Source organism: Vanellus vanellus (assembly GCF_965231255.1).
Source record: "Vanellus vanellus genome assembly, chromosome: 16".
Classification (NCBI taxonomy): Eukaryota; Metazoa; Chordata; class Aves; order Charadriiformes; family Charadriidae; genus Vanellus; species Vanellus vanellus.
In genome coordinates, this window is record NC_138921.1 from 636707 (window position 1) to 659330 (window position 22624).

The 22624-nt window shown below is 53.0% G+C and overlaps 1 protein-coding gene across 3 annotated transcripts in view; it reads left to right on the plus strand.

Annotated features, from left to right (window-relative positions):
* AIFM3 (AIF family member 3) overlaps nucleotides 1-22624 on the plus strand; it is a gene marked incomplete at both ends in the record, with an annotated part of 39767 nt that overhangs the window by 11713 nt on the left and 5430 nt on the right. For all 3 annotated transcript variants that reach the window (XM_082491793.1, XM_082491794.1, XM_082491792.1), the window contains 15 exons: nucleotides 2063-2172; nucleotides 4171-4280; nucleotides 6012-6056; nucleotides 7360-7456; nucleotides 9588-9700; nucleotides 12174-12260; nucleotides 12764-12855; nucleotides 14849-14979; nucleotides 16546-16661; nucleotides 16990-17061; nucleotides 17381-17444; nucleotides 18349-18425; nucleotides 19149-19266; nucleotides 20270-20368; nucleotides 20768-20843. In XM_082491793.1, coding sequence (XP_082347919.1) covers nucleotides 2063-2172; nucleotides 4171-4280; nucleotides 6012-6056; nucleotides 7360-7456; nucleotides 9588-9700; nucleotides 12174-12260; nucleotides 12764-12855; nucleotides 14849-14979; nucleotides 16546-16661; nucleotides 16990-17061; nucleotides 17381-17444; nucleotides 18349-18425; nucleotides 19149-19266; nucleotides 20270-20368; nucleotides 20768-20843 — 1407 coding nt within the window. The remainder of the gene's footprint in view (nucleotides 1-2062; nucleotides 2173-4170; nucleotides 4281-6011; nucleotides 6057-7359; nucleotides 7457-9587; nucleotides 9701-12173; nucleotides 12261-12763; nucleotides 12856-14848; nucleotides 14980-16545; nucleotides 16662-16989; nucleotides 17062-17380; nucleotides 17445-18348; nucleotides 18426-19148; nucleotides 19267-20269; nucleotides 20369-20767; nucleotides 20844-22624) is intronic.

Here is a 22624-nt window from a genome sequence, read left to right on the forward strand (position 1 = left end):
AGGTCTGCGTATGGTCTGCAGTGCTTGGAAGATCTTGCAAATAAAATATGCTGGGCACCAGTATAGGGTAGGGGCGGACCTGCTGGGAAGTAGTTCTGAGGAGAAGGATCTGGGGGTTGTGGTAGACAGTAAATTATCCATGACCCAGCAATGTGCCCTTGTTGCCAAAAAGGCCAATGGAATCCTGGGCTGCACAGGGAAGAGTGTGGCCAGTAGGTCGAAGGAGGTCATTCTCCCCCTCTACCCTGCACTGGTGAGGCCACAACTGGAATACTGTGTCCAGTTCTGGGCTCCCCAGTTCAAGAGGGACAGGGAACTGCTGGAGCGAGTCCAGCGAAGGGCAACTAAGATGATTAAGGGCTTGGAGCACCTCCCTTATGAGGAAAGGCTGAGAGAGCTGGGACTCTTTAGCCTGGAGAAGAGAAGGCTGAGCGGAGACCTTATTATGGTGTACAAGTATCTAAAGGGTGGGCTGAAGGAGGATGGAGCCAGGCTCTTTTCAATGGTTCCCAGTGACAGGACGAGGGGTAATGGGCACAAGTTAGAACACAGGAAGTTCTGTTCAAATACACGGAAAAACTTCTTTATGGTGAGGGTGACAGAGCACTGGCACAGGCTGCCCAGGGAGGTGGGGAGTCCCCTTCTCTGGAGATCTTCAAGACCCGCCTGGATGCAGTCCTGAGTAATGTGCTCCGGGCAATCCTGCTTTGGCAGGGGAGTGGGGCTGGATGATCTCTAGAGGTCCCTTCCAACTCTGAAAACTCCATGATTCCGTGAAAAGCACGTGTTGCAGCTGCATTGCAAAACCCGCGCCTGGCCAGCCTGCGGCGGGCAGAGCAGCGTGGCACGGCCGGCTGGGGGCCACTGGGCGCTGGGCAGGAGGCTCGCTGGGCAGCCGGCCACTGTGGGCAAATGCACCCCCTCTTCGGGGACGCTGCAGCTGCGCGGCGGCCGGCGCAGAGGTGCGTATCGCTCAGCACAGCGCTGCCGAGCCGGCAGGCGGCAGATCAGCTCTCATCAAGCCACGGGAGTTAGAAAGGATTTTCTAAAATGCTGCTTTGCAACACTAATGGCATCATTGATCACTCGCCTGGCGGGTGGGGATGCTCAGGAGCTCTTTCTGTCTTGGCAGACAAGGTGCATGATCGGCTAAGCGATGCTTTTGGCCAGGAGAGGGATGGCTGGAGGGTCAGCCCGGCTTGGCTGGTCAAGGACCAGGTGCCTGCAGCTGGGGAGGTGTCACCCGGAAAACCTAAAAATTACAAAGCTTTGTGCGTAAAGGTTTCCTGCTGTGCTACTCAGGCTTTTGGCCAGTGTACCACGCAACTGTGGTCTTTCAAAGAGCACCTGAATCTCTCCGGGGGAATGGCTGGAGGGTTCAGCGGGGTCCTATGCAGAGCTGGGGCCAGCAGCCCGGAGCAGGCGGGCAGGTCGCCGTGTGAGCTTTCCTCTGCGAAAAAAGCCAAGGGAAACGGCAAGGAGGTCACACGTAGGTGTCGGCTGTCCTGAGGGTTTTATCAGGAAAAGGTGACCCATGGTGTTGAGCCTGGGAGGTGGCCAAGACCAGAGCACGACCCCCTTGCGGTGCAGGGAGGCAGACCCAAGGCTGGCGTACGCAAAGGGTCAGGATCACCTCTCCTGGTGTTCAAGTCTCAGAAACATTGTGTTTGCTTTGAGTGAGTGAAAACAAGCCTGGCAGGGACCTGCTGAGCCTCTGGGGCCAGGAGAGGAGGTGATGTTGCAGTAAAACCAGTTTGGTTTCTTGCTCCCACTGAAAGCTGAAAAGCATTATTCTGATGCCCTGGACTTGGGTGGAGACCACCAGCCCCTTCCCAAGCAGCTGGGGAGGTGCTTTGGGCCACCTCTTGGCACAGTGATGGATGAAGAAGCAGAGCTCGGTGGCAGGAGTGACTCACATCTGTAAGTCACCTGGAGCTGGTGGTGAGCAAGTTGAAGGATGAGGGAAGCCTGGTGGGACCAGGGCTGGGGTGCAGGGTGAGGGGGTGGTATCCCCTGCCAGGCGGATGCTCTGCCACGTCTTTTCCGTGCTCCTCTTCCTCAGGATGCGGGAAGTAGACCTGGGCTGCGGGAAGGCTCTGCTCATCAAGGAGAGCGGCGAGTTCCACGCCGTGGGACACAAGTGTCCCCATTATGGGGCTCCGCTGGTCAAAGGTCAGTCTGCATCACATCCTAGAAGACTAATTAAGGGCATCAAAGTGTCGGCAAAAGATGGCCCAGTGTTCATCTGGCTGTGCTGCTGGGCATGGGGCAGTGCCGTGCCACACGCTCAGCTTCATCTTCTCGCTGGGGGAAGGCATGGGCAGAAAGCTGGGGGTGCACAAACAGGAGGTTTGGGGGAGCACTTCGCCACAGGTCTGGTTTGCTGGTGACCCCAGCTTGCCACCGCTAGTCACAGGGCTGGGGCTTCTTTGGGTGACTTTGGAGAACAAACCGGCACGGGCACCATTAAATTCGGCTTCTGCTTCATTCTTCAGCTGGAGCTGAACCTCTCTTGGATGGTATGAAACAGCTGCAGCTCACTGTCTCCATGCAAAGCCCAATTTCATGGGGCTTTTCGTATTGTTCTGTTTATCAATTCCCAGCCGCTGAGGAATTAAAATATCTTAAAGGGGAAAAAAAAACCCACCTTATGATTTCTCAGGCCACTCAGTCTTAAAAAAAAAAACCACAAACCCACAGCTCTCTAAATCAAAATCCTGTTTGTGGGGGCAGGAGGAAGCTCTTTGGGCTGATGGGAACCTTTCAGCAGCAAAAAAAAGAAAATGTTGCCGGTGTTATTGATTGAAGTGGGATGAGGTACGTGATGGTTTCCTATCTTGGAAATGAAAAAATAAGCATCCTGGCATTTTCTCAGCACAGGCTTCAGGCAGGTCCCTACCCAGAGCCTGAGCAACGGCAGCGGGCAGTGCTGGCCTGGCTGCGTGCTGGAGATGTGCCTGACACTTTGCTGGAGGTGGGGTCCTGGGGAAGACAGCAGAGCATCCTGCTGAGTTCCCTCTGGCCACTGCTGGCCCAGCAGCAGCGCTGGGTGCAGGCAGCCATGCTCTCAGCCCCTCGCCTGGGGCTAGCAGGACAGAAGAGCCCCACGCTGCTCCGGTGGCTAACGGAGATGAGAGCCCACCTGCCTTTCAGAGACCTGAGAGTGGCCGCTTGCACATGGACCTGGCTGGGGAATGCAGAATTTGCCGCAGAAGGAAGCGCAGGGGCTGTCCCTGCATCCCCAGGTGTGGTGGGTGACGAGATGTGGCACTGCTGTGCCTCGGCAAGCGAAGGCGCAAGCTCAGGACCGGGCCGGCATGGCCAAATTGTGGCCGTTCGCTCTGCCCCGGCATCGTGAGCCTGCTCTTTCAGGTAGGAAAAACCAAAGTCCAAGGTAGCAGCCTCTGAGCAAACACTTGCGAGGAGTGAACTCGTGGCTCTGGGCATGCCCTGTGCTTCCCTGGTGGTGTGCAGGCTCCTCGCTGTGGCAGGATCTGTTCTGAAACACACTCACTCTAAATAAGCAATGCTCTGCTTGAAGCTCTGCTTGCTCCAGGTGCTACTGGGGTTTGTGGAGGTGACGATGAGACCCTGGAGATTGCAGCCCCAGGCCCTGCTGGAGAGCAAGATTATATTCCAGCTATATATATATGAGACAGCTTTGGAGCTGTGCTCAGAGGCGCTGGAAGGGCACTGTCAGCAACGGCATTTTTAGATGGGATCCCTTAAGCCAGATCCCAGTTGGTGACTATGTTCACCCTCTGGCCCAAACGGCCGGACCAGTCCCACGTGCAAGTTAAGAGAACGCCACATCAAGTAGCCAAGATGCTGTTGACCATCCAGGTCCACCACAGCTGCCACGTGTCCTGTAGGAGAGGTGATACCTCTGGGTAAAGGAGTATCATGGGGGTGTGCTCGCAGAGCCTGAACTTTGAAGCTGCTCTGTGTGGCACAGCACAGCTGCTGCTGCCATGGGAGGCCCACCTTCAGGAGGTCACCCTCAGTCAGCAGTGGCATTCACGTTGTGGAGAAGCCAAGGAGTCCACCGTCACTGGGATATCAGGAGGGAGCCTCTGCCATCCCTGCCCTGGCCGGGTCATGACAGCTTGATCTCAGCGGGCTGCAGGCAGGGACGGGATCACCAACTCTGCTCTGCCTTGTTTCCTGCAGGAGTTTTGTCCAAAGGAAGAGTCCGCTGTCCCTGGCATGGAGCTTGCTTCAACATCGGCACAGGTGACATAGAGGACTTTCCTGGCTTGGACAGCTTACCCAGGTTCCAGGTGAGACCTTTGTTCTTACAGCAGCAGAGGAAATCATAGAATCGCAGCATGGTTTGAGTTGGAAGGGACCCTTAAAGAGCACCTAGCCCACCCCTCCTGCAATGGGCAGGGACGTTTTTCACCAGATCAGGTTGCTCAAAGCCTGGTCCAGCTTGACCGTGAATGTTTCCAGGGATGGAGCATCCACAATTTCTCTGGTCAACCTGTTCCAGTATCTCACCACCCTCATTGTAAAACATTTCTTTCTTATGTCCAGTCTAAATCTCCCCTTTTTTGGTTTAAAGCCATTAACCCTTGTCCTATCGCAACAGGCCCTGCTAAAAAGTCTGTCCCCATCTTTATCTTTGAGTACTGAAAGGCCACAATAAGGTCTCCCCGGAGCCTTCTCTTCTCCAGGCTGAACCCCCCCAAACTCTCCCAGCCTGTCCTCCCAGCAGAGGGGCTCCAGCCCTCCCAGCATCTCCAGGGCCTCCTCTGGCCCCGCTCCAACAGCTCCGTGTCCTTCTGCTGGGGGGACCCCTCGAGCTGGAGGCAGCACTGTGAGGGGGTCTCCCCAGAGCAGAGCGCAGCAGAGGGGCACAACCCCCCCTCACCCTGCTGGCCACGCTGCGGGGGATGCAGCCCGGGATGCCGGGGGCTCGCTGGGCTGCCAGCGCACGTTGTAGGCTCATGTACAGCTTCTCGTCCACCAGTACCCCCAAGTCCTTCTCAGCAGGGCTGCTCTCTATCCCTTCATGCCCCAGCCTGTATTGGTAACGAGGGTTGCCCTGACCCAGGTGCGGGACCCTGCACTTGGCCTTGCTGAACTTCATGAAGGTCACACGGGCCCACTTCTTGAGCTTGTCCAGGTCCTTATGTATGGCATCCTGTCCCTCTAGAGTATCAGCTCCACCACTCAGCTTGATGTCATCCGCAAAATGGCTGTTTGCATTGGGATAAGCATGGTCTTTGATTCATAGAATCATAGAATTGCTGAGGTTGGAAGGGACCTTTAAGATCATCAAGTCCAAACATACCCTGACAAAAACTAGTTCTAAACCATGTCCCTAAGTACCACATCTACACTTTTTTTAAACACCTTCAGGGGTGGTGAATCCACCACCTCCCTGGGCATCCTATTCCAATGGTTAATAACCCTTTCAGTGAAAAAGTGTTTCCTAATATTCAATCTAAACCTCCCCTGACATAACTTAAACCCATTTCCTCTCGTCCTATCACTTGTCACTGGGGAGAAGAGGTCAGCCCCCACCTCTCTACAACCTCCTTTCAGGTAGTTGTAGAGGGTGATAAGGTCTCCCTTTGAAGGCGTGGAGCAAACATTTTCCAAGCACATGCTGGGGTGGCCAGTGGAGAGCAGCACCTCACCCATCTCTCCTTCCTCCCTGCAGCTCCCCTTGCATCCACGCACGGGCATCAGACACCTCCTGGGAACCTGAGGGTGGAGATGCACAGTCTGGGAGGTCTCTTGAGCAGGAGTGGGGTGGGACTGAGAAACCAACCGTAAGCATGAGATAGAAATCGTTTTACACTGACCATTGGTGCATAGTTGATAGGAGACAGGAGACATCCTACAGCCTTGAGCTGGGGCGACCCCTGCCATGGCCTGAGCTGCTTGCAGGAGACCCGGTGAGATTGCTGCTCTGTTTGTTAGTTGCACAGAGGGAATAATCACCCTCTTCGTGCCGGAGGCACTCACTGTCCTGCAAACTGCTGCTGTTCTGTCGCCCTCAGGTGAAGATCGAGAAGGAGAAGGTGTACATCCGAGCAAGCAAGCAGGTAAGGGGCCACTGGTGTCCCAAAATCAAGGCCCATGATTTTGCTTTTTGCTCTGTGTGCGTGGGGGTGGGGGGGAAATGCTTTTCTTTGGGCCCTGTGGCAGGGGAAGCAGTGTCTGAACAGAAGGATGCATGAGCATCCAACATGGGTGACCCAAAGGTCCACCTAGCCTCATCCTGTCTCAAGCAATGGCCCAAAGTTCATACGAAGGCATGAGTGGAACAGGGCAGAGGTGTTGTGTCCCCCTCCCATCCTGCTGGTGCTCCTCCAGCCTCCCTGCAGCAGCCGGAGCTGAGCTGGGGTGTCCATGGATTCAGGAGGTCTTACTAAGTGTTTGTCCTGACCTTGTCCTATGCTTCCTTAAGCTCACAGCAACTTTTAATTTAGTTGGCCCATGGAAACAAACCTCTTCCACCAGCTTTTTGGCTTTGTCTGATGGGTCTGAATGTGGCATGGCGATGACAGAGGTCACCTGTGCTCCCTCTTGAGCCCAGACATCAGCTCCTTTTGCTGGAGAGGAACCTGGTGCATGGGCAGGGAAGGCTCTCACTCCCCCAGATAGGATGCAGAATGAAGCCCGTTCAGGCCACTGCTGTCTTTCTTTCCATGAAAATCCACCTTCTGATGCACATTTGCACACATGCATGTGTGAATCCAGTGGCTCAGAACCGGTTGGACCCTTACAGCACTTAGGTTATATCCAGAGAGGTCACCTGAATGGCAGCACTTCTGCTCCAGCTGGTTTAGGTGGGATGTGGTGAGGAGGCTTGAGCCTGTACCCACTACCAGAAATGGTTTTTGACCTCCAATGGCTGGCAACAGGGTGTCTGCAGCAGGGCTACAGTGGCATAGGTCCTCAGGTGTGCTCTGGTAGGTTGGACAAGTCCATTGGCTTCTTTGGGTGTCAGAGGCATACAAGCTCCGCTCAGGTGCAGGGTAAAGTTCCTGCTAGGACTTCTGCATTTCCATCTCACCTGTTGGTTGCAGAATTGCACAATGACACACCTGGGCTGCTTTTTCTAATGTTTTTTTCACCCAGCTCTGTGTACCTGGATGAATTTGCAGAAGACGATGGATTTATTTTTTGTTTATACCTTGTAAGGGTATAGTGCACTGGATGGTGGAAAGGTATTTGACTGAACATGGGTTTGGAGTCCTTGTTGGTTGGGTATAAGGGTGCAGTTGTTCCCTTTCTATCTGGGCTGTTTAATGACAATAGTGTAGTTGTCCCCATTTCTGCCTGGCTACCCAGGATAAAGCTGAGAAAAGATAATGACTTTTCTTCTTGTTATTGGTGTCATAGGCTCTTCAGACACAGAGGAGGACAAAGATGATGGCAAAGTGCATCTCCTTGAGCAACTATAACCTGAGTAGTACCAACGTGCTGATCATCGGTGCAGGTAGCGGGTGGCATGGGCTGGAACTGCTGTGTGTGTCCCCTCCCGGGCAGGTGTGCAAAGTGCGCTGTGCACCTTCTGTCACCCCTCCTGTGTCCCTTCCTGTGCAATGGGTCAGACCAGAGGGTCTCCCTGAGCCTTTGTGTCCTACACGCTAATGGTGTAGGTTATCCAAAGGTGTCCCGTGCCTCTGGTCTGTGGAGTGTTGGAGTTCCCTGTCACAGTCCTTTGTAGTGGGTGCCCTGAACCCTCTTCCCTCTACACCCTCCCCAGATATAACAGTAACCCCTGATTTCCACAACTGATAAATGTCAAGTCCTCTCAGGTGTTCTTGTAATGTGGATACCCCTTTTCCTCTTGGAGCCTGCACATCTGTCTCATCCCACTGCAGCTGTGTGCAGCTCCAAAGCTCTCACCTCAAGGTGCTTCTCTGAAGAGAAATTCTTCCATCTTCCCAGAAAATATCAAATCCCTGCATGAAATAGCAAAACTGCCAAGCTATCTTTTCTTATCTCTTTTCTCAGCTCCGTTTGTGTTATGCAGTTTTTGTAGAAAGCCTGATGGAGTGGATCCCCTCTACCGAGTTTGCCTGTTTCTTGAATGGGTTGGATGCTAGGCTGGGCCATGTCATGGTGAAACGGAGGGTGGGAGGAGGGCGCAAGCTGTCCGCTGTTGGACCTGGGGTTGGGAGGGAACGGCTGCTCCTGGCACATGGGTTGTTCTTACTTGATTACAGCCCCCAAGTCACCAGATCCAAGCTGTGGAGATGGGGAGGACACTGCAATCTCCTTCTCCTGCCATATAATTTGCAGCTCGCAGCCTGAGCAGAGGGGAAAACCAGCCTGGCTGGCTTTTTCCTTGCTGCTGGGTGACATTTTTCCCTTCCTTGTGCCCCCGTTGTTTGTTGACTGAAAGCCAGGGTGGGACAGTGCTGCTCCCTGAGGTCAGCTGAGCTGTCCTGGTTTGCGGCAGGGCTGGACAGTCATCAAAATCCTCAGCCAGGGCACTCCACAGGCAATGTTAGCCATTGCTGAAGGAACTTTCTCAGTTTTGACCAGCTAAATTTACAGGTCTGTTAAAGACCAAGGTCTGTTTTGGTGGACAGGAAAAATGATTTCAAAGCTAGGGCTGTGAGGAAGAAGTGTTGGGAAGAGACTGCCTATCCAGCAGTCTATCAAAGACCAAGATCCAGCCATGCCCAGCAGAGCTGAGGGCAATCGACTGTGGCCCCTTGCTCATGTGAGGGTCATCCTGGCATCAGTGCAGCATCAGTCCTGGCTCAGCACGCTCCAGGCAGCATGCATGGGATGTCCACCCACCTGTCTCTTCTTGCACTGTCCCCCACCTTCATCAACAGGAGCGTTTTGTTGACAAGAGCAAACAGTGATACTGTCCAGGTCCATCTTCTTTTCATTGGCATTACAGAAACTGTGGCCCTAACAACGCTCATCATTAAGCGAGGCTTCCTTGGTTGCGAAGAGACTTGGAACTTCTCAGTTGAGCTCTCAGGTCTCACCAATTCGGCCAGGGAAGAAGGGACATGCCCATCAGGCCGCCTGGCTGCAGGAGGACAGCATGGCCCAAGGCAGCTTTTTGTTGGATTTAGCCTTTTTTCTATGTTTAAAAACAAGCAAACAAACAAACAAAAAAACCCAAATAAATTGCTTGCAAAATCCTCTACAGTGAAGCACGCAACCAAGACTTCAGCCGTGAAGAGGGGAGGACTCCCTGCCCGCCGCGTTCGGCTGTAGGTTCACCAGGAGCTGAGTGCACAGACCCTTCCCCAAGTAGGGGCCTGCAAGGGTCTGAGCGGCTGCCCGTGCCCCTCAGCTTGTGTGAGGCATGTAGGCATCGGCAGCACTCCTCAGGCGTGCTCTTTGTGGGTTTGTGTGAGTTTAGGGACAGACAAGTCCCACAGAGGATTAATGTCACCCTCCAAGACAGAGGGTTCCTCCTCCTGCCTGGTGCATCCACCCTGACCGGCTTCCCGTGCAAGCGGTTTGACTTGGGAAGGGCCGTGGAATCAGGCCAGGGCTGGTGGAGATGGTGATTTTGGAGTCAGCCCCAGTGGGGTTTAGGAGCAAAGGGTTCAGACCTTCAAACGCCCCATACATTGGTCTTCCTTCTCCCTTAGGGGCAGCTGGACTGGTCTGTGCAGAGACCTTGCGCCAGGAGGGTTTCTCGGACAGGATTGTGATGTGCACAATGGACAGACACTTGCCCTACGACAGACCAAAGCTCAGTAAGGTTTGTATCGCTTTGGCTATGTCACATTCCTCCCCAGTTTTAAAAGTTGCCCTAGGACCTTTCCCCGCCGTTAGGCATTGCAGCAGCATGTCTCTTCCATCTTGTTCATCCTGTCTCTTTTCCCTTGAATTTTATTTTCTGTTGTTGACTGAAATATGAAACACAGAAGAGGAGTTCTTCGAACTCCAAACTAAGAGTACTCCAGCACAGAAACAAGGGCCTTCTTCATAGGGCTAGCAACAGCTGTCTTGGCCAGCTTGTACCTGGATGGACCTTCTTATTATGTTTCCGGATCAAAATCTTTAGTGCAATGAAATGGGGCATGTGAAAAAATTGTACTGTCTGCCAGGTTTTTTATTAGTGCATGGTTCTTACTGCCCAGTGATGCTCCACGCCATTGTTATTATGGTTATCGGCCATCATCACCACTTGGTAACTTGATCGCAGTGCAAAGATCACTTTTTCTGACACACATCCCATTTTGCATTCCAATTTGTAGGCACAGGATGATCTTCTAATCACATTTTTTATTACTGATTCCTGACCCTTACTTAATATCAGACAGCAACTTAGGTTGGGCAGCAGCGTTTGATCTCGAAGCTGGGGGATAACGTAGGAACAGGTGGTGTATGTATTCCCCTTTATGTCAGGGATGCTTATCTGTGGGGCTGGAACCCTACAATCACAGCATCTAACTCTGCTTCCAACCCCAAGGCAAAGTGATTTTTCAAAGGAAGACAAATATGCACGTGGCTTTTATTTTTTGAGAGCATTCAAGCCATTTCTGTGCTTGGACAAGACCTATTTGGGGTGAGGAGCAGCCGGCTGAGACCTGCATCCAGGAGTCACAGGGGTTGTGCTGGGGAGCTCAGAGGCGCTCGCAGTCCCTGTCCCAGCCAGGCAGCTCTCCGAAACACTTATCCCCACCATGTGAGTCTTAGACTGCCTTTTCCACTCTGTGTTAAATAGTAAGAACATCTCACGTGCCAGAGGTGTTATGCATGGTTTCATAAACTTTCCACTAAACACCTCTGGCTGTAGTTGCTTTTGGAAGGTGCACAAAGCCCATGGAGGAGAAGGCAGAATTTTCGGCAACAGAATAGGAGAAAAAGGGGGTTTTTCTTAATCCTGTTGTGAGTGGGACTAACCCTGGAGAGAGTCATTAGAGGAGGAGCACGTAAAGATGTAAGGAGCAGAGCCCTTGACTCCTGAAACTGCAGCCTTGCCCTTCCTCCGCCTTGCTGAGCATGTTATCAGTCCATCCCGGGGTCCCGCCGTATTATTCCTCTTTGTCCCCTTTGGAGCATGACCTGCTCCCTGGTGTGCTGCAACATCCCTGTTACTGTCTCCGGAGCTCTGAGCAGCAGCAAAACCTGCGATGGCTGTGCACTGCTCTGCGCTGCTGTCCCTACGGGGACCACGGCTCCCAAGCCGTGGGGTCAGGCGTTCCTCTCTGTAAATGCTGGGTGTTTAAAGAATTTGCAGTAAAACCTGTATGACCCTGCACCCGCCTCAAGTCCTAAGATACGGCTCTCTTCTGAGCACAGCGTTATCTGAAGTCACAGTAAGGGAGTGTCCTGCGGGGCTCATCCCAGCCCCTGACTGAGCCACCACCAGGGAGAAGGACCTCGCACATCCATCCCTTGGTTCCTGCATCCTCTGTCCCTCTTGGGTCAATCCCAAACGTCATGCCTGTGTGGCACGGGTGGATGCTGCTGCTGCTGCTCAGCGCTGTGTGATACGTTGCAGGGCTTGACCGTGGCATGTGCGTGGCCACGTGCGGCAGGCAGGGAGGGATGCGCTGGAGCATGGAGCAGCCTGCACACAGGTCGCTTGGTGCTCAGCTTGTCCCCAGCCTATGTCTGAGCTTGTGTCCACAGGGTTGGGAGGACAGATGGACTCAGGCTCAAACGCGATCTCAACCCTACGTGTAAAGATGATGTAGGTCTTGCCCAAGTGACCAGGGAAGGCTGGGAAGAGCGTGAACCTTTATCTTGCAGCTAAAGATGAGCAGATATGGGCCACATGCCCCACATGCACCTGTTGTGTAACGTGGGTGCTTTTGAAAGTGTTGTCCTTGCTGTGTCAGTGCTGATTGTTCTTATTGCTCTTTTAGCTTCCATTTCCCCTGGCAACTCGTCGTTTTCCAACTAATAGGGCTTTTCTTTTGCTTCTGTGAACTTGTGCATGTTGTGAGGAGCTGCGGTTAGAGTTGCTTTGCGGACACTCAGAAGCACTTGCTGTGGTCCTGCTGTAGCCAGTCAGTGCCATCCCCGTGCCGAGCAGGCCAAGTCCAGCCCAGTCCAGCATCTTGTGAGGACTTTTACTTGAACAGGCTTTGATTCCAGCCCCTGTAGAGCAACTCTCTCAACCCAAGCCGTAGGGACTGACTTCACACTACCGCTGACTTGTGCATTTCGCCGCTCGCCTGTTCGACCCACAGCGGTTGACAGAAAAATGGCTTTTTTTGCAGTCAATGGATTCCCACCCAGAGCAGATCGCCCTGCGCCCCAAGGAGTTCTTCCGCACCTACGACATCGAAGTCCTGACCGAAATGCAGGTAAGGAGAGTCCTGTGTGTACCTGCAGGCCGTCTCTGCTCTTGGCTCACTGGATGCCATTGCAGAAATGTTGGGTCTCCCTCCAAACCCCCTCTTTTATGCCTCAGAGCTCAGGTTGCCATTGTTTGTTCAAAGCCATAGTTAATGCAATTCCTCCCGTGGCAGGAGGGACGCCCTGTGCAAAGTCCGTGGTGACCGTCATTTCTTACCTGCTGTTCATGAGCATCCTCACATGGATCGTGGGGTGACCAACTGGCCTCTGATTAGGATAATCAGCCTGAAAACAGTGCAGACAGTGATGGTTTAAACATTGCTCCCCATTATTTTATTTATACTGGGAGATCTTCAAGGATTTGAGAACTTCAAGGATCTTCAAGGTCTGGGTTGGCTAAGCTGTGGACAGGAACACAGGGGACTAAAACCTAACGGACAAGTTGGTTGGGCTGGGAGCTCAGTGAACATCTGGGATTTCATCTCTTAACGTTATTTAGGAATGATTTCAGGTTGCAGCTGTGGATATCAAGAACAAGACAGCCGTGTTCAAGGACGGGTTTAAGATGGAATACAACAAGCTGCTGATAGCAACTGGAAACACGTAAGCTACGAACAAACATTTTAAAGCTCAAGAGAAACTGCTTTATCTGAGGGTGTGAGGAGCTTGTGCCTGGGGATGAGGGGTCAGCTACGGCCGTTGGATTCAGACACTGAATTTGTTTGCATGAGTGTTTGCAGAAGAGGCAAGGAACACCTATTGGCTATGTCTGTATATATCTATATCTATATCTATGCCTATATCTATATGATATATATCTATATCACATGTATCTGTATCTCTATCTCTATCAAGCTGTGCTGGGTATGTCTGCTTAGCCAAAGCTGAAAAACCTCTGTGTCACCCAAGAGTCACCCAGAAAGGAGGTAACCACCAGACATGGGGGCTGGCGGGATGGCTGCGGGATTTGCTACCTGGGGTATTTTATGGTCAGCGTCAAGGTCAAAAAGGTGTTAATAACAGGTACTCAGCGGAGCAGTCGGGGTGTGTGGGTTGTTTGATGATAAAGAAACTGAAAGAAAACTGAGATTTGAAGAGGTGGAGGAATTTGTCAGCAGCACGCTGTGCTGTTCCCTGGGGGCCGGCTCGACAGCGTATGGGAGAGACTCGGGAAATTCCCACCGAGTTCATCATCTTAGAATATTAAAATTAATGCCCAGGACCTTGAACATACTTTTTTTTTTTTTTTTTAATAAAAGCCTCCGAAATGGAAGTATCCTGATTTTTTTTTTTTAGAGGTCATTTTTGCCACTTTGCTCTTCCTTTCACTCCTCAATAATACTCAAACCTGACAACCAGATAATTCATCCATCTGAATTTCCATCTTTCTGCCAACCTTTAAGATCTTTCTCGACGCTGAAAGCTTATCGCTTCTCTGTTGCAGCCTTAATTAGGTGTTGCTGTTGACGCAGCCTAAGAGAGCCCTTTGTGAGCGTTGCCCCTAGGAGGGAGGTTTTCAAGACTGAAACCTGCTCCAGACATAGGGAAAGGCAGAAGCGATGTACCTGTCCTGCTCTGCACAGCTGCTGATGGGGCGCAGAGTGTCATCGCCTGAGACTGGCATCATCTCTAGCGCCCTGGAATCAGTGGGTCGGTTTGTTTTCAATAGGGGATTTGTCAAAATTGGCACTTTAAGATGAAAATAATGCATCCTGGCTCCCTTTCCTTGTGCTCCTAACACCAAGCCACAAAACGAAGTAGGAAAAATGCAGCCCCTGCAAAATTTATCATCCAGGGAAGGGATGCTATGGAACAGCCGTGGCAGGAACTCCCGTTCCAGCCCTGTGTGCTACCCATAACAGCAACAGCCCCACCGAGAGCTAACGGCTGGTGCAGCGCCGCAGCCAAAATGCCGTCTGCACCAGCCACCTAATTAGGTTCAAAAGAGGATTAAGCCTTTGGCAATAATTTCAAAATCCTTATGCACAAGCTCCAGGTACATCGGGTAAATGTTTTTGAGCTACCTAAATTATTTACGATCGTCTGTCCCATTTCCAGATGTGAGTGGGGTATGCAAGGGCCAGATATTCAAAAATAGATAGGCTCTAGTAAGTGCGCGGGGAGGACACGATTAAACTGCGACGGCATCAGCAGCGTGCCCGTAGGAACGGATAGCGGAACCCGCATCTGTAGAAGCTTATGAAATTTTCAATGTCTGGCTCCAAAGCGTCTGCTGGAGGACAGCTCTTTCTGTATCCCATTAAGCTTCTGAAAATTTTACAACGTGCCAGCAGTGAAGCACAAGCTCGCAACGCAGTCCCCATCTTGCGCTGGGCTGCATCACCCCAGGAGACCAGTCCATGTATGGGGTTGGGGGCGGCCACTGAGCAGTCCCTGCCGTGCCGGCGTTGGCGGTCGTGCTTTGGCCGTTGCCCACCACCATTTGGATTTTTCTGTGCTATGTCTCCAGCCCAGAGAAAGGTGAAAAAGGAAAGGCTGAGATGCTGCTGCAGCCCTGCAAAGGGGGTCTGCAGTCCCAACTGCCACCACGGGGTCAAGAAAAGCACCTGTATCACCCTTAATGTGTGTTTTTCAGGCCCAAAGCTCTCAGCTGCAAAGGCAAGGAGGTGGAAAACGTTTTCAACATCCGGACGCCCGAAGATGCCAACCGTGTCGTGAAGTTGGCAACGAGCAAGAACGTGGTTATCGTGGGAGCATCCTTCCTGGGTGAGCCCTCGCTCCGCGGGTGTCTGCATCTTTGCTGTCCACGTCTTCCTGCAGATGGTCCCAGTCCCTCGCCCAGTTTGTCACTGCCCGGTTAGAGGTAACTGTCCCCCTCAAAACTGGCCCTCGGGGTAGCCTGACCTCCATCTCCAGGTGGGTGGTAAGGACATCTCCTTGCTGAAGAAATTGATTTTACTGAAGAGGCTGGGCCGTTCAGCTTGCACAGACACAGATATTGCTGTCCCGGTCTGAAAAGCATATGGCAAATGTGCTTAGGGGACTGGAGCATCTTTCTTATGAGGAAAGACTGAGGGACGTGGGGCTTTTAGCCTGGAGAAGAGAAGACTGAGGGGGGATCTTATCAATGCTTATCAATCCTTCAAGTGAGGGTGCCGGGAGATGGGAACAGTCTTTGTTCAGTGGTGCCCAGTGACAGGACAAGAGGGAACGGGCACAAACGTGACCATAGGCAGTTCCATCTCAACCTGAGGAGGGACTTCTCTCCTGTGCGGGCAGCAGAGCACTGGCAGAGGCTGCCCAGAGAGGGGGGGGAGTTTCCCACTCTGGAGCCATTCCAAACCCGCCTGGACGTGTCCTGTGCCAGTGCTGTGGGTGCCCCTGCTCTGGCGGGTGGTGGGACTGGGGGAGCTCCAGAGGGCCCTTCCAGCCCCCACCAGTCTGTGATTCTCTGAAGTCCAGTACTGGTGCTCAGGTGGTTTCAAACCCAGTGTGTCTAGAGTTGGCTTCAGTTGGGAGAGTCTTGTTGGTAGGTGAAAGCTCGAGGGTTTATTTATCTTTTAGTTTTTAGCAGGGTGATGAACGTTTAAAATACACAGGAAAAAACTTGTGGTTTCTTTGATGGTTCTTTTTGCTTGATATGGTTCTAATACAATTATTGTGGTTCCTGCAAGCCTTAAGCATAAATGGTTATTGGTCAGGGAATTTATTATATAATGATCAGTATTTGCTTTTCTTCTTTTTTAAAAAAAGAATCCTGTTTTAATGGTTCAATGAATCCCATCTACAGATAAGCATGTGGTGTGGGAAGCCCATTGCAACCTGCAGGTCATTGAAAAGATGTTTCCAAAAAAAAATCCCATAGATATAAAAAATGTCTTGGTGAAGGTTCCCATGCCATTGCCGGCACCAAAATTGTCCTGTTCTGATCAGAGCAAACAGTTAGTCGCAAGGGCTGTTTTCAGCTTGCAGCTCGTTACCTCTGCTGCGACAGTCCCAGCCGTAGGAGGAAGGTTTTCCTCATCTGATGTCCATTGCTCCAAGTGCTACAGCGTCCCGTGGCACTTTGGGACTTCATCATGGCCTGTTCCTCCCTTCAGTCTTTGAAACCTGTATCTAAGAACAATTGCCATAAATTATAAATCTCACCTGAAATGGTGTGGCCCCTTGTGGCCACCAGGTCTGGTGGCACACCAGATCTCCCAGTAGAGCAGCTCCAACCTCCCCAGCCAGGAGCAGGCAAGGCTGTTCCTCCGTTGTGGCCAGCGCCAAGGACACAGGGCAGCACCAGGGAGGTTTCTGCGGCCGCTCAGACCTGCTTCTGTTCCCCAGGAATGGAGGTGGCTGCCTACCTCGCAGAGAGGGCCCACTCGGTGTCCCTGGTGGAGCTGGAGGAAGTCCCCTTCAAGAAGTTCTTTGGGGAGAGGGTTGGCCGTGCTGTGATGAAGGTGACCTCGCTTTCCCATCAGGGGGGTTGTTTTGGTGACAAAGTGGGTTCTGCTTGTTGCTCTAATTAATTTGTTAATTGACGTTTATTGATTAAGCTGTGATGGCAGCAGTCACTAGAAAGAAAGAATGGGCTGTGTCTTCCCTCCCGTGGTCCAGGTGCTGTAGAGCAGCTTCTTCTGGACATGTGTTGGGGATGGAGGTGGTGCCGACCCCCTCTGCAACGCAGGTCAAGCCAGAGGGTGGGCAGGGCAGTAGGCACAGGGACACCAGGAGCGGGGTGGTTCGAGGTCCTGATGTCCCCTGCTCTCTCCCATGTCCCCCCTCCAGATGTTCGAGAGCAACAGGGTGAAGTTCTACATGCAGACAGAGGTGTCGGAGCTGCGGGAGCAGGAGGGCAAGGTAGGGTGAGGGCAGGAGCTCCCCCGGGGACACCACCGTGGCATTCCCATTCCCTTCGCCCTGGGGTTTTGCCCTCTACTCATTCCTAGCCCCTCAAATTCATATCCCTGGATTTAGTCCCCAGGAGCGAACGTGCTCCAGCTGTGGTGCGTGGGGTGGTTTCATTGCTCCCACCCTCCTCCTGCTGCCGTTATATGGAATTATGGTCAACTTGCACATCGAAAGTGAAGCGAGCTGCCAGCTTGGCTTGCTGCTGCTGCAGAGTTGGGGTTTTTTTTGTCCCTAAAATAACCATGGTGCCCCTCCGTGTCTCCTGCAGCTGAAGGAGGTTGTGCTGAAGAGCGGGAAGGTCCTACGCGCTGACGTGTGTGTCGTCGGTGTTGGTAAGGGCTGTCGCTGCAGGTGCAGAGCCCGGCGGGCTGGCGGGGCTTTGGTCGGTGGAGGAGAAGCTGAAAGGGGACGTGGCAGCCATGGGTCCCCGGGGCCGGGTTGCTGGGGGTGGTGGCGGTGATGTGCCTGCCCCACTGGGCTGCCACACATGAGTCTGTGTAGCAAAGCTGAAAAAGGCCTTTATAGAGCCCCCACCCCAGAATACAACTGAAAATATATTTGGAAAATAATAATGGTTTATTTTTTTCCAGAAAAAAAACCCAAACATTCAAACCAATTTCATCCTTTCAAGTTGTCTTTTTAAAGCCTCCCCAAATGGAATTTTTTTCCTCTTTTTTTTTTTTTAATTGCTGCCACTTCCATAGAAGAGGGTATTTTTCTCCTTTACACTTGGGGGGGAAAAAAATCCCTTTCTCTCTCTGTAACTTTTCAAAATGTTGTGGACTGGAAGAATCACAGAATTGGTTTAATTCTACTTTTGTTGTTTTATTGACTTCAATTTGTGAAGGCTAGAGAAAAAAAAAAAAAGATCAAAAAAAGAAAATGAAAGCTGAAGAAAAGGTACAGGTTGTGGGGAGGCAGAGGAGCCCCATCTGGAAACCCGAGGGCTCCCTTTTGAATATATATTTTTTGAAACATCTGTAAAAGAGATGTGGATTGAAAATTATCTTCAAGCACTAGAAAAAGGTGGTGGTCAGATTGCGGCGGTGCACTGATGGCCTGGGAGAGCGGTAGGCAGCCCGGGGGTGCGGAGGGTGATGGGGGCTCTGCTCCCCCCTCCCGGAGCAGCCCCGCTGCCTTTCCCTTGGAGCACACAAGTTGTCCGAGCAGAGGGGGATCTGCTGGCCTTGGGGCCAGCCCGGCTACCATGCCACCAGCCCTTGCCTTCTCCCACAGGCGCAGTCCCAGCAACGGGCTTTCTCAAGCAGAGCGGCATCAACATCGACTCCAAAGGCTTCATCGTGGTCAACAAGGTGAGCTCGGGGAGCATCCCCCACCGCGGGGCAGAGGAAGAGGAGGTGAGCCTGTTGTATGGGATCCTCTGAGATGAGCTTCCCCGAGGCTCCGAACGGTTCATCAGCTGAGGTGCTGAGATGCTGGGAGCATCAGGCTGGAGCGCTTGGGACACCCCCCTGCAAGTGAGCGGTTTGCAAATCCCAGCCCGGAATGCTGTGCATTGGGTCCAGGTCTGAGCCATCCCAGAACGCTGTGGATATTTTCGGGGGAAAGAAGTGGAGAAAGATCCACCTTTTCAAGGATCCTTTTTTCCCCACCACCAGTGACTCCGATGGGAGCGATGTTGGTGCTGATGGGTGGTGTGTGCCATGAGCAAGGAGCGTGTCAGGGGGTGGTGTCCTCTGCTCCTGGCGGTCATTTCCACCTACCCCTGCACTTGTTGCTCACGCGTGCAATAAGTGAGGCTCTGTTTGCAAACACCAGCAGACCCCAATCTTCTAAGAGGGGCTCCAGGACACCAGTCCATGTCTCATTTTACTGGGTAACCCACTGGCAGAGGGATGCTGTAGGTCCCTGCCTTCATGGTCCACTTTCAAAGTGAAGAACGCTGAATTGCATCCCACCCGAGGGTCCCACAGCAGAGCAGAGGTTGTCCATGTGCCCCTGGGGACCGTGGAGCCTCTCAGGGAGGTCCTTGTTTGCAAACCCCACCAACGCACACTTCTGCTACCCCCCTGCAGATGATGCAAACCAACATCCCTGGAGTCTTCGCAGCCGGTGACGCTGTCACGTTCCCACTGGCCCTGAGGAATAATAAGAAGGTGAACGTCCCTCACTGGCAGATGGCCCATATGCACGGTAGGTGCTTTGCAGTCCCTTCACTTTGCAACAGCAAATTGCTTATGGGAAAGAGCTTTTTCCAGATCCCCGGGAAAATTCCAAGCCCTCTGGTGAGAGAAGGAGACAACTGCCAACAGGGAAACTGGGGAGTTGTATTAAACATTTTGAAACGTGTGTATTTTATCTTGTCCGATATGCCTTTGTTTGTCAGCCTTATTGACGTGCATTGCCTAACGATGCCTCATTACAAACACAGAGGTGCCCAGGGACAGGCTCGCCCATACGCTGAGTGCTCCCTGGCGTCTGCACTTGCTCCAGTCGCCTGGTCTTCTCCTTGCCCTGGGACACTTAGGAGCTCACATCTTGATGTTTGCTTGGGCTCGCATCCCCAGCTGGGCTGCCCACCATGCCGGGCTGGCCCAGGAGCACGCAAACCTTTCTCCCCTCCATGCCAGCAAGCCTGGAAACTCTGGTATGATGGGCTGCCCTCAAGCTGTCCAAGGCCACAACTCCGTGGGGAGGTTGAGTTCTGTGTGGGTGCCCTGGGTGAGAGGTTTTGGAAGCACATCTCCAACGTTAGCCTTTGGACACAGTCCTCTTTAATGCTGGTCCAGCCATGCCTCCGTGGCAGGGACTGTAACCTAACAGTCTCTGTGCCCCCCGGGCATTTATCCATCCTATCCCCATTTGCGGTGGGAGCTCAGCAAGCTCTCAGGCCCATCACCGTTGCAGAAGCTGGGTTGAAATGAGCTCATGAGCATGTTGGTTGTGCCAGCGGAGGGGACGAGTCGGTAGGAGCTGCACTGCTGGGGAGGAGCCCGAGCCCAGCCTCGGATGATGCCATGCGTTTCCTTGCTGGTGCTTGTTGCTGTATGGGTTTTTATTAGCTTAAGCAGAAGGTCTTGGTTTCCCTGGACTCTGGGACTAGAGGTGTTGATGCTGTGTTGCGACCTGAGGGCAGACCACGATGCTTGGCCCGGCGTGGAGCTTCCTCGCTTATTCTGCTGCTTCTCTCTTCCAGGCCGTATAGCCGCACTGAACATGCTGGCCCACGGCATGGAGATCAGCACAGTCCCGTATCTGTGGACGGCTATGTTCGGGAAGAGTATCCGATATGCGGGTAAGGGTCTCCCCAAAGCTGCTCTAGAGTTTGTGCTGGTGGAGGTGTCCTGGGATAGAGGAACCACAGCCACCTCCCTTGCTGGGACCTCTCCTCGCCAAACTCTGCCTCAGGTCTGCTTCCCTTCCTGGCTCTGGAGGGTGTTGGTATCTCCCCCAAAATCCATCTGCAGGGCCAGAGGGATGGCTGTGGTCACAGGGGATGGCCCAGCGTGAACAGAGACTTGAACTTTTCTGGAAGAAGGGGAGCTTCGTGGCACCCTCATCTTCCAGTGCTGCTCTCTTGGGTGACTGCAGGATGCTCTTCACATGGCTCTGGACTGAAACACTCTGTCTTAGGGGCTAGAGCTGGATCCAGGGGTATTGTTGCTGAATCCGCTGCTTCTTCTCTGCCTTCCAGGCCACGGGGAAGGATTTGATGATGTCGTCATTCAGGGAGATTTAGATGAACTGAAGTTTGTGGCGTTTTATACCAAGTAAGTGTTTCTCTTCTCGTTCCTACAGAGGCATTCATCTAAGCTTGACCTGCTAGGCTGGAAAATACTTTTGCCAGAGCTTCTGTTGGTTGGGTTTGTTCGCCTCTGGACACTGAGGTTGCAGGACGTTAATAAAAGGCCCTAGAGAAATGATGTGCTAAGCATAAAGCCAGTTAAACTGGTCTTTGGACCTAATGTCTCTGCCAGATGTCTGTTCACATAGAATCTGAGAGCACGTAATGGCTTCTATTAATTTGTTGCTGGCAGTTCCCATCAAAGATTTCCTTCCCATCTCATCACTATATTAACGATTTGTGGCCAGGGCTGGACTGGGAGCTCAGGCATCACCGTTTCTGCTTCTGGTTTGACAAATTAAGCTCAAAAACCTCTTCTTTCTATTAACAAGCTGTGAAGGTTAGCAAGAGTTCAGGAGCTTTCATTACACCTGTAGTGAACCCCAGCTCTCCCCCAGCGTGGGAGCCTGTCTGGGAATATTTTCCTGAGATGTGTTGACATCTGGGATGCGTTGCCTCTGCTGTTCTCGAGCCACGCTGGCTGCTTAGACTGGCAAGACCGCGCGGCATGGATTTATCCCCAAAATATTTGCCGCTGTTTATTCTTTTGTTGCCTTTCTCCCATCCCAGCCTGAGACGGATGGCCACAGAGCCTCCTCGTGCCGGGAGACGGAGGGGGATTTCTTCAGGTGCTTTCTAATATTAAGGATGGGGAGAGCGAACCCAGGGAAGCGGACGCCTTGCCACGCTACTCGGCGGCAGCGCTCAGGCAGGGGTCAGGAGGGAGCTCTGGGCAGGACCCAGCTCCCGCCCTGCAGAGATCATCTCACCGGGGCTCGCTGCCCGCCGTCCCTTGCCCAATATCCCTCAGGGTCTGCCCTCCACGACCCCCTCCCCGCGGGTGGCCGCTTGCCCCCATCGCTCCAGGATGGAGCCTGGCAGTTGGACGTGTCCGTCGGGCTTGGAGAGGCACAGGACTCGCTTCATCACCCGGCGGCACGAGCCAGCCAGGTCCCCGGTGCTCACCCTCCTCCTCCTGGTGCCGGCACACCTCGGATAAAAACCCGCTGCAGGCGATGGGGCTCCAGCACCCGCCGGCACCCAGGGGCCCTTCGCACGTGGACGCATCTCTGAGCTCGCTGGCACCCTGGCCAAAATTGCCTAAAAGGGTGGGTTTTGTGGCAAGGCACAAGATGTGCTGCAAGGGGACATTCCCCTTCCCCAGCCATAGCCACAGGGCGCTCACTCCTCACCCTCTCCGTGTTTTGAAGTGCATTTAAGCCACATAACTGCCAAAGCAGCATTTTGAAAGACAGTTTGCTCAGTGAGCGTGAGCCAGGGGAAGGCAAAAACCCGTTTTTGGCAGTTTTGCTGCAGTGGTTTGCAGGGTCGCGTGTACTTTTGCCGCCGCATCCCCTGCCAAGCCGCCCTGCAGCCCCTGCTTGGCCCCGTCCCGGGTCCCCCGGCCTCGCGGGCTGTCCCCTGCCTGCAGCAAATGCAGGATTACGGGGCCGGGCATCCACGAGCCGCGCTGGCACACATTTCTTTCCAGCATATAATCTTCTTTGAAACCTCTGTTCCTTCTTTCCATATCAGAGCATTTAGCTATTTATCCCAGCCCTAATTAGAAAGGAAATGTCAGATCGCTTTAATTAAACATCTGTCGAGCCCGTTCAAAAGGAAAGCCCCGAGCAAGGTGCATAATCCCTGCTGGGTGCAGCGGTCCCACGCTCAGCGTGCCACCGGCGGCTGCCGGGGGTGAGGGCT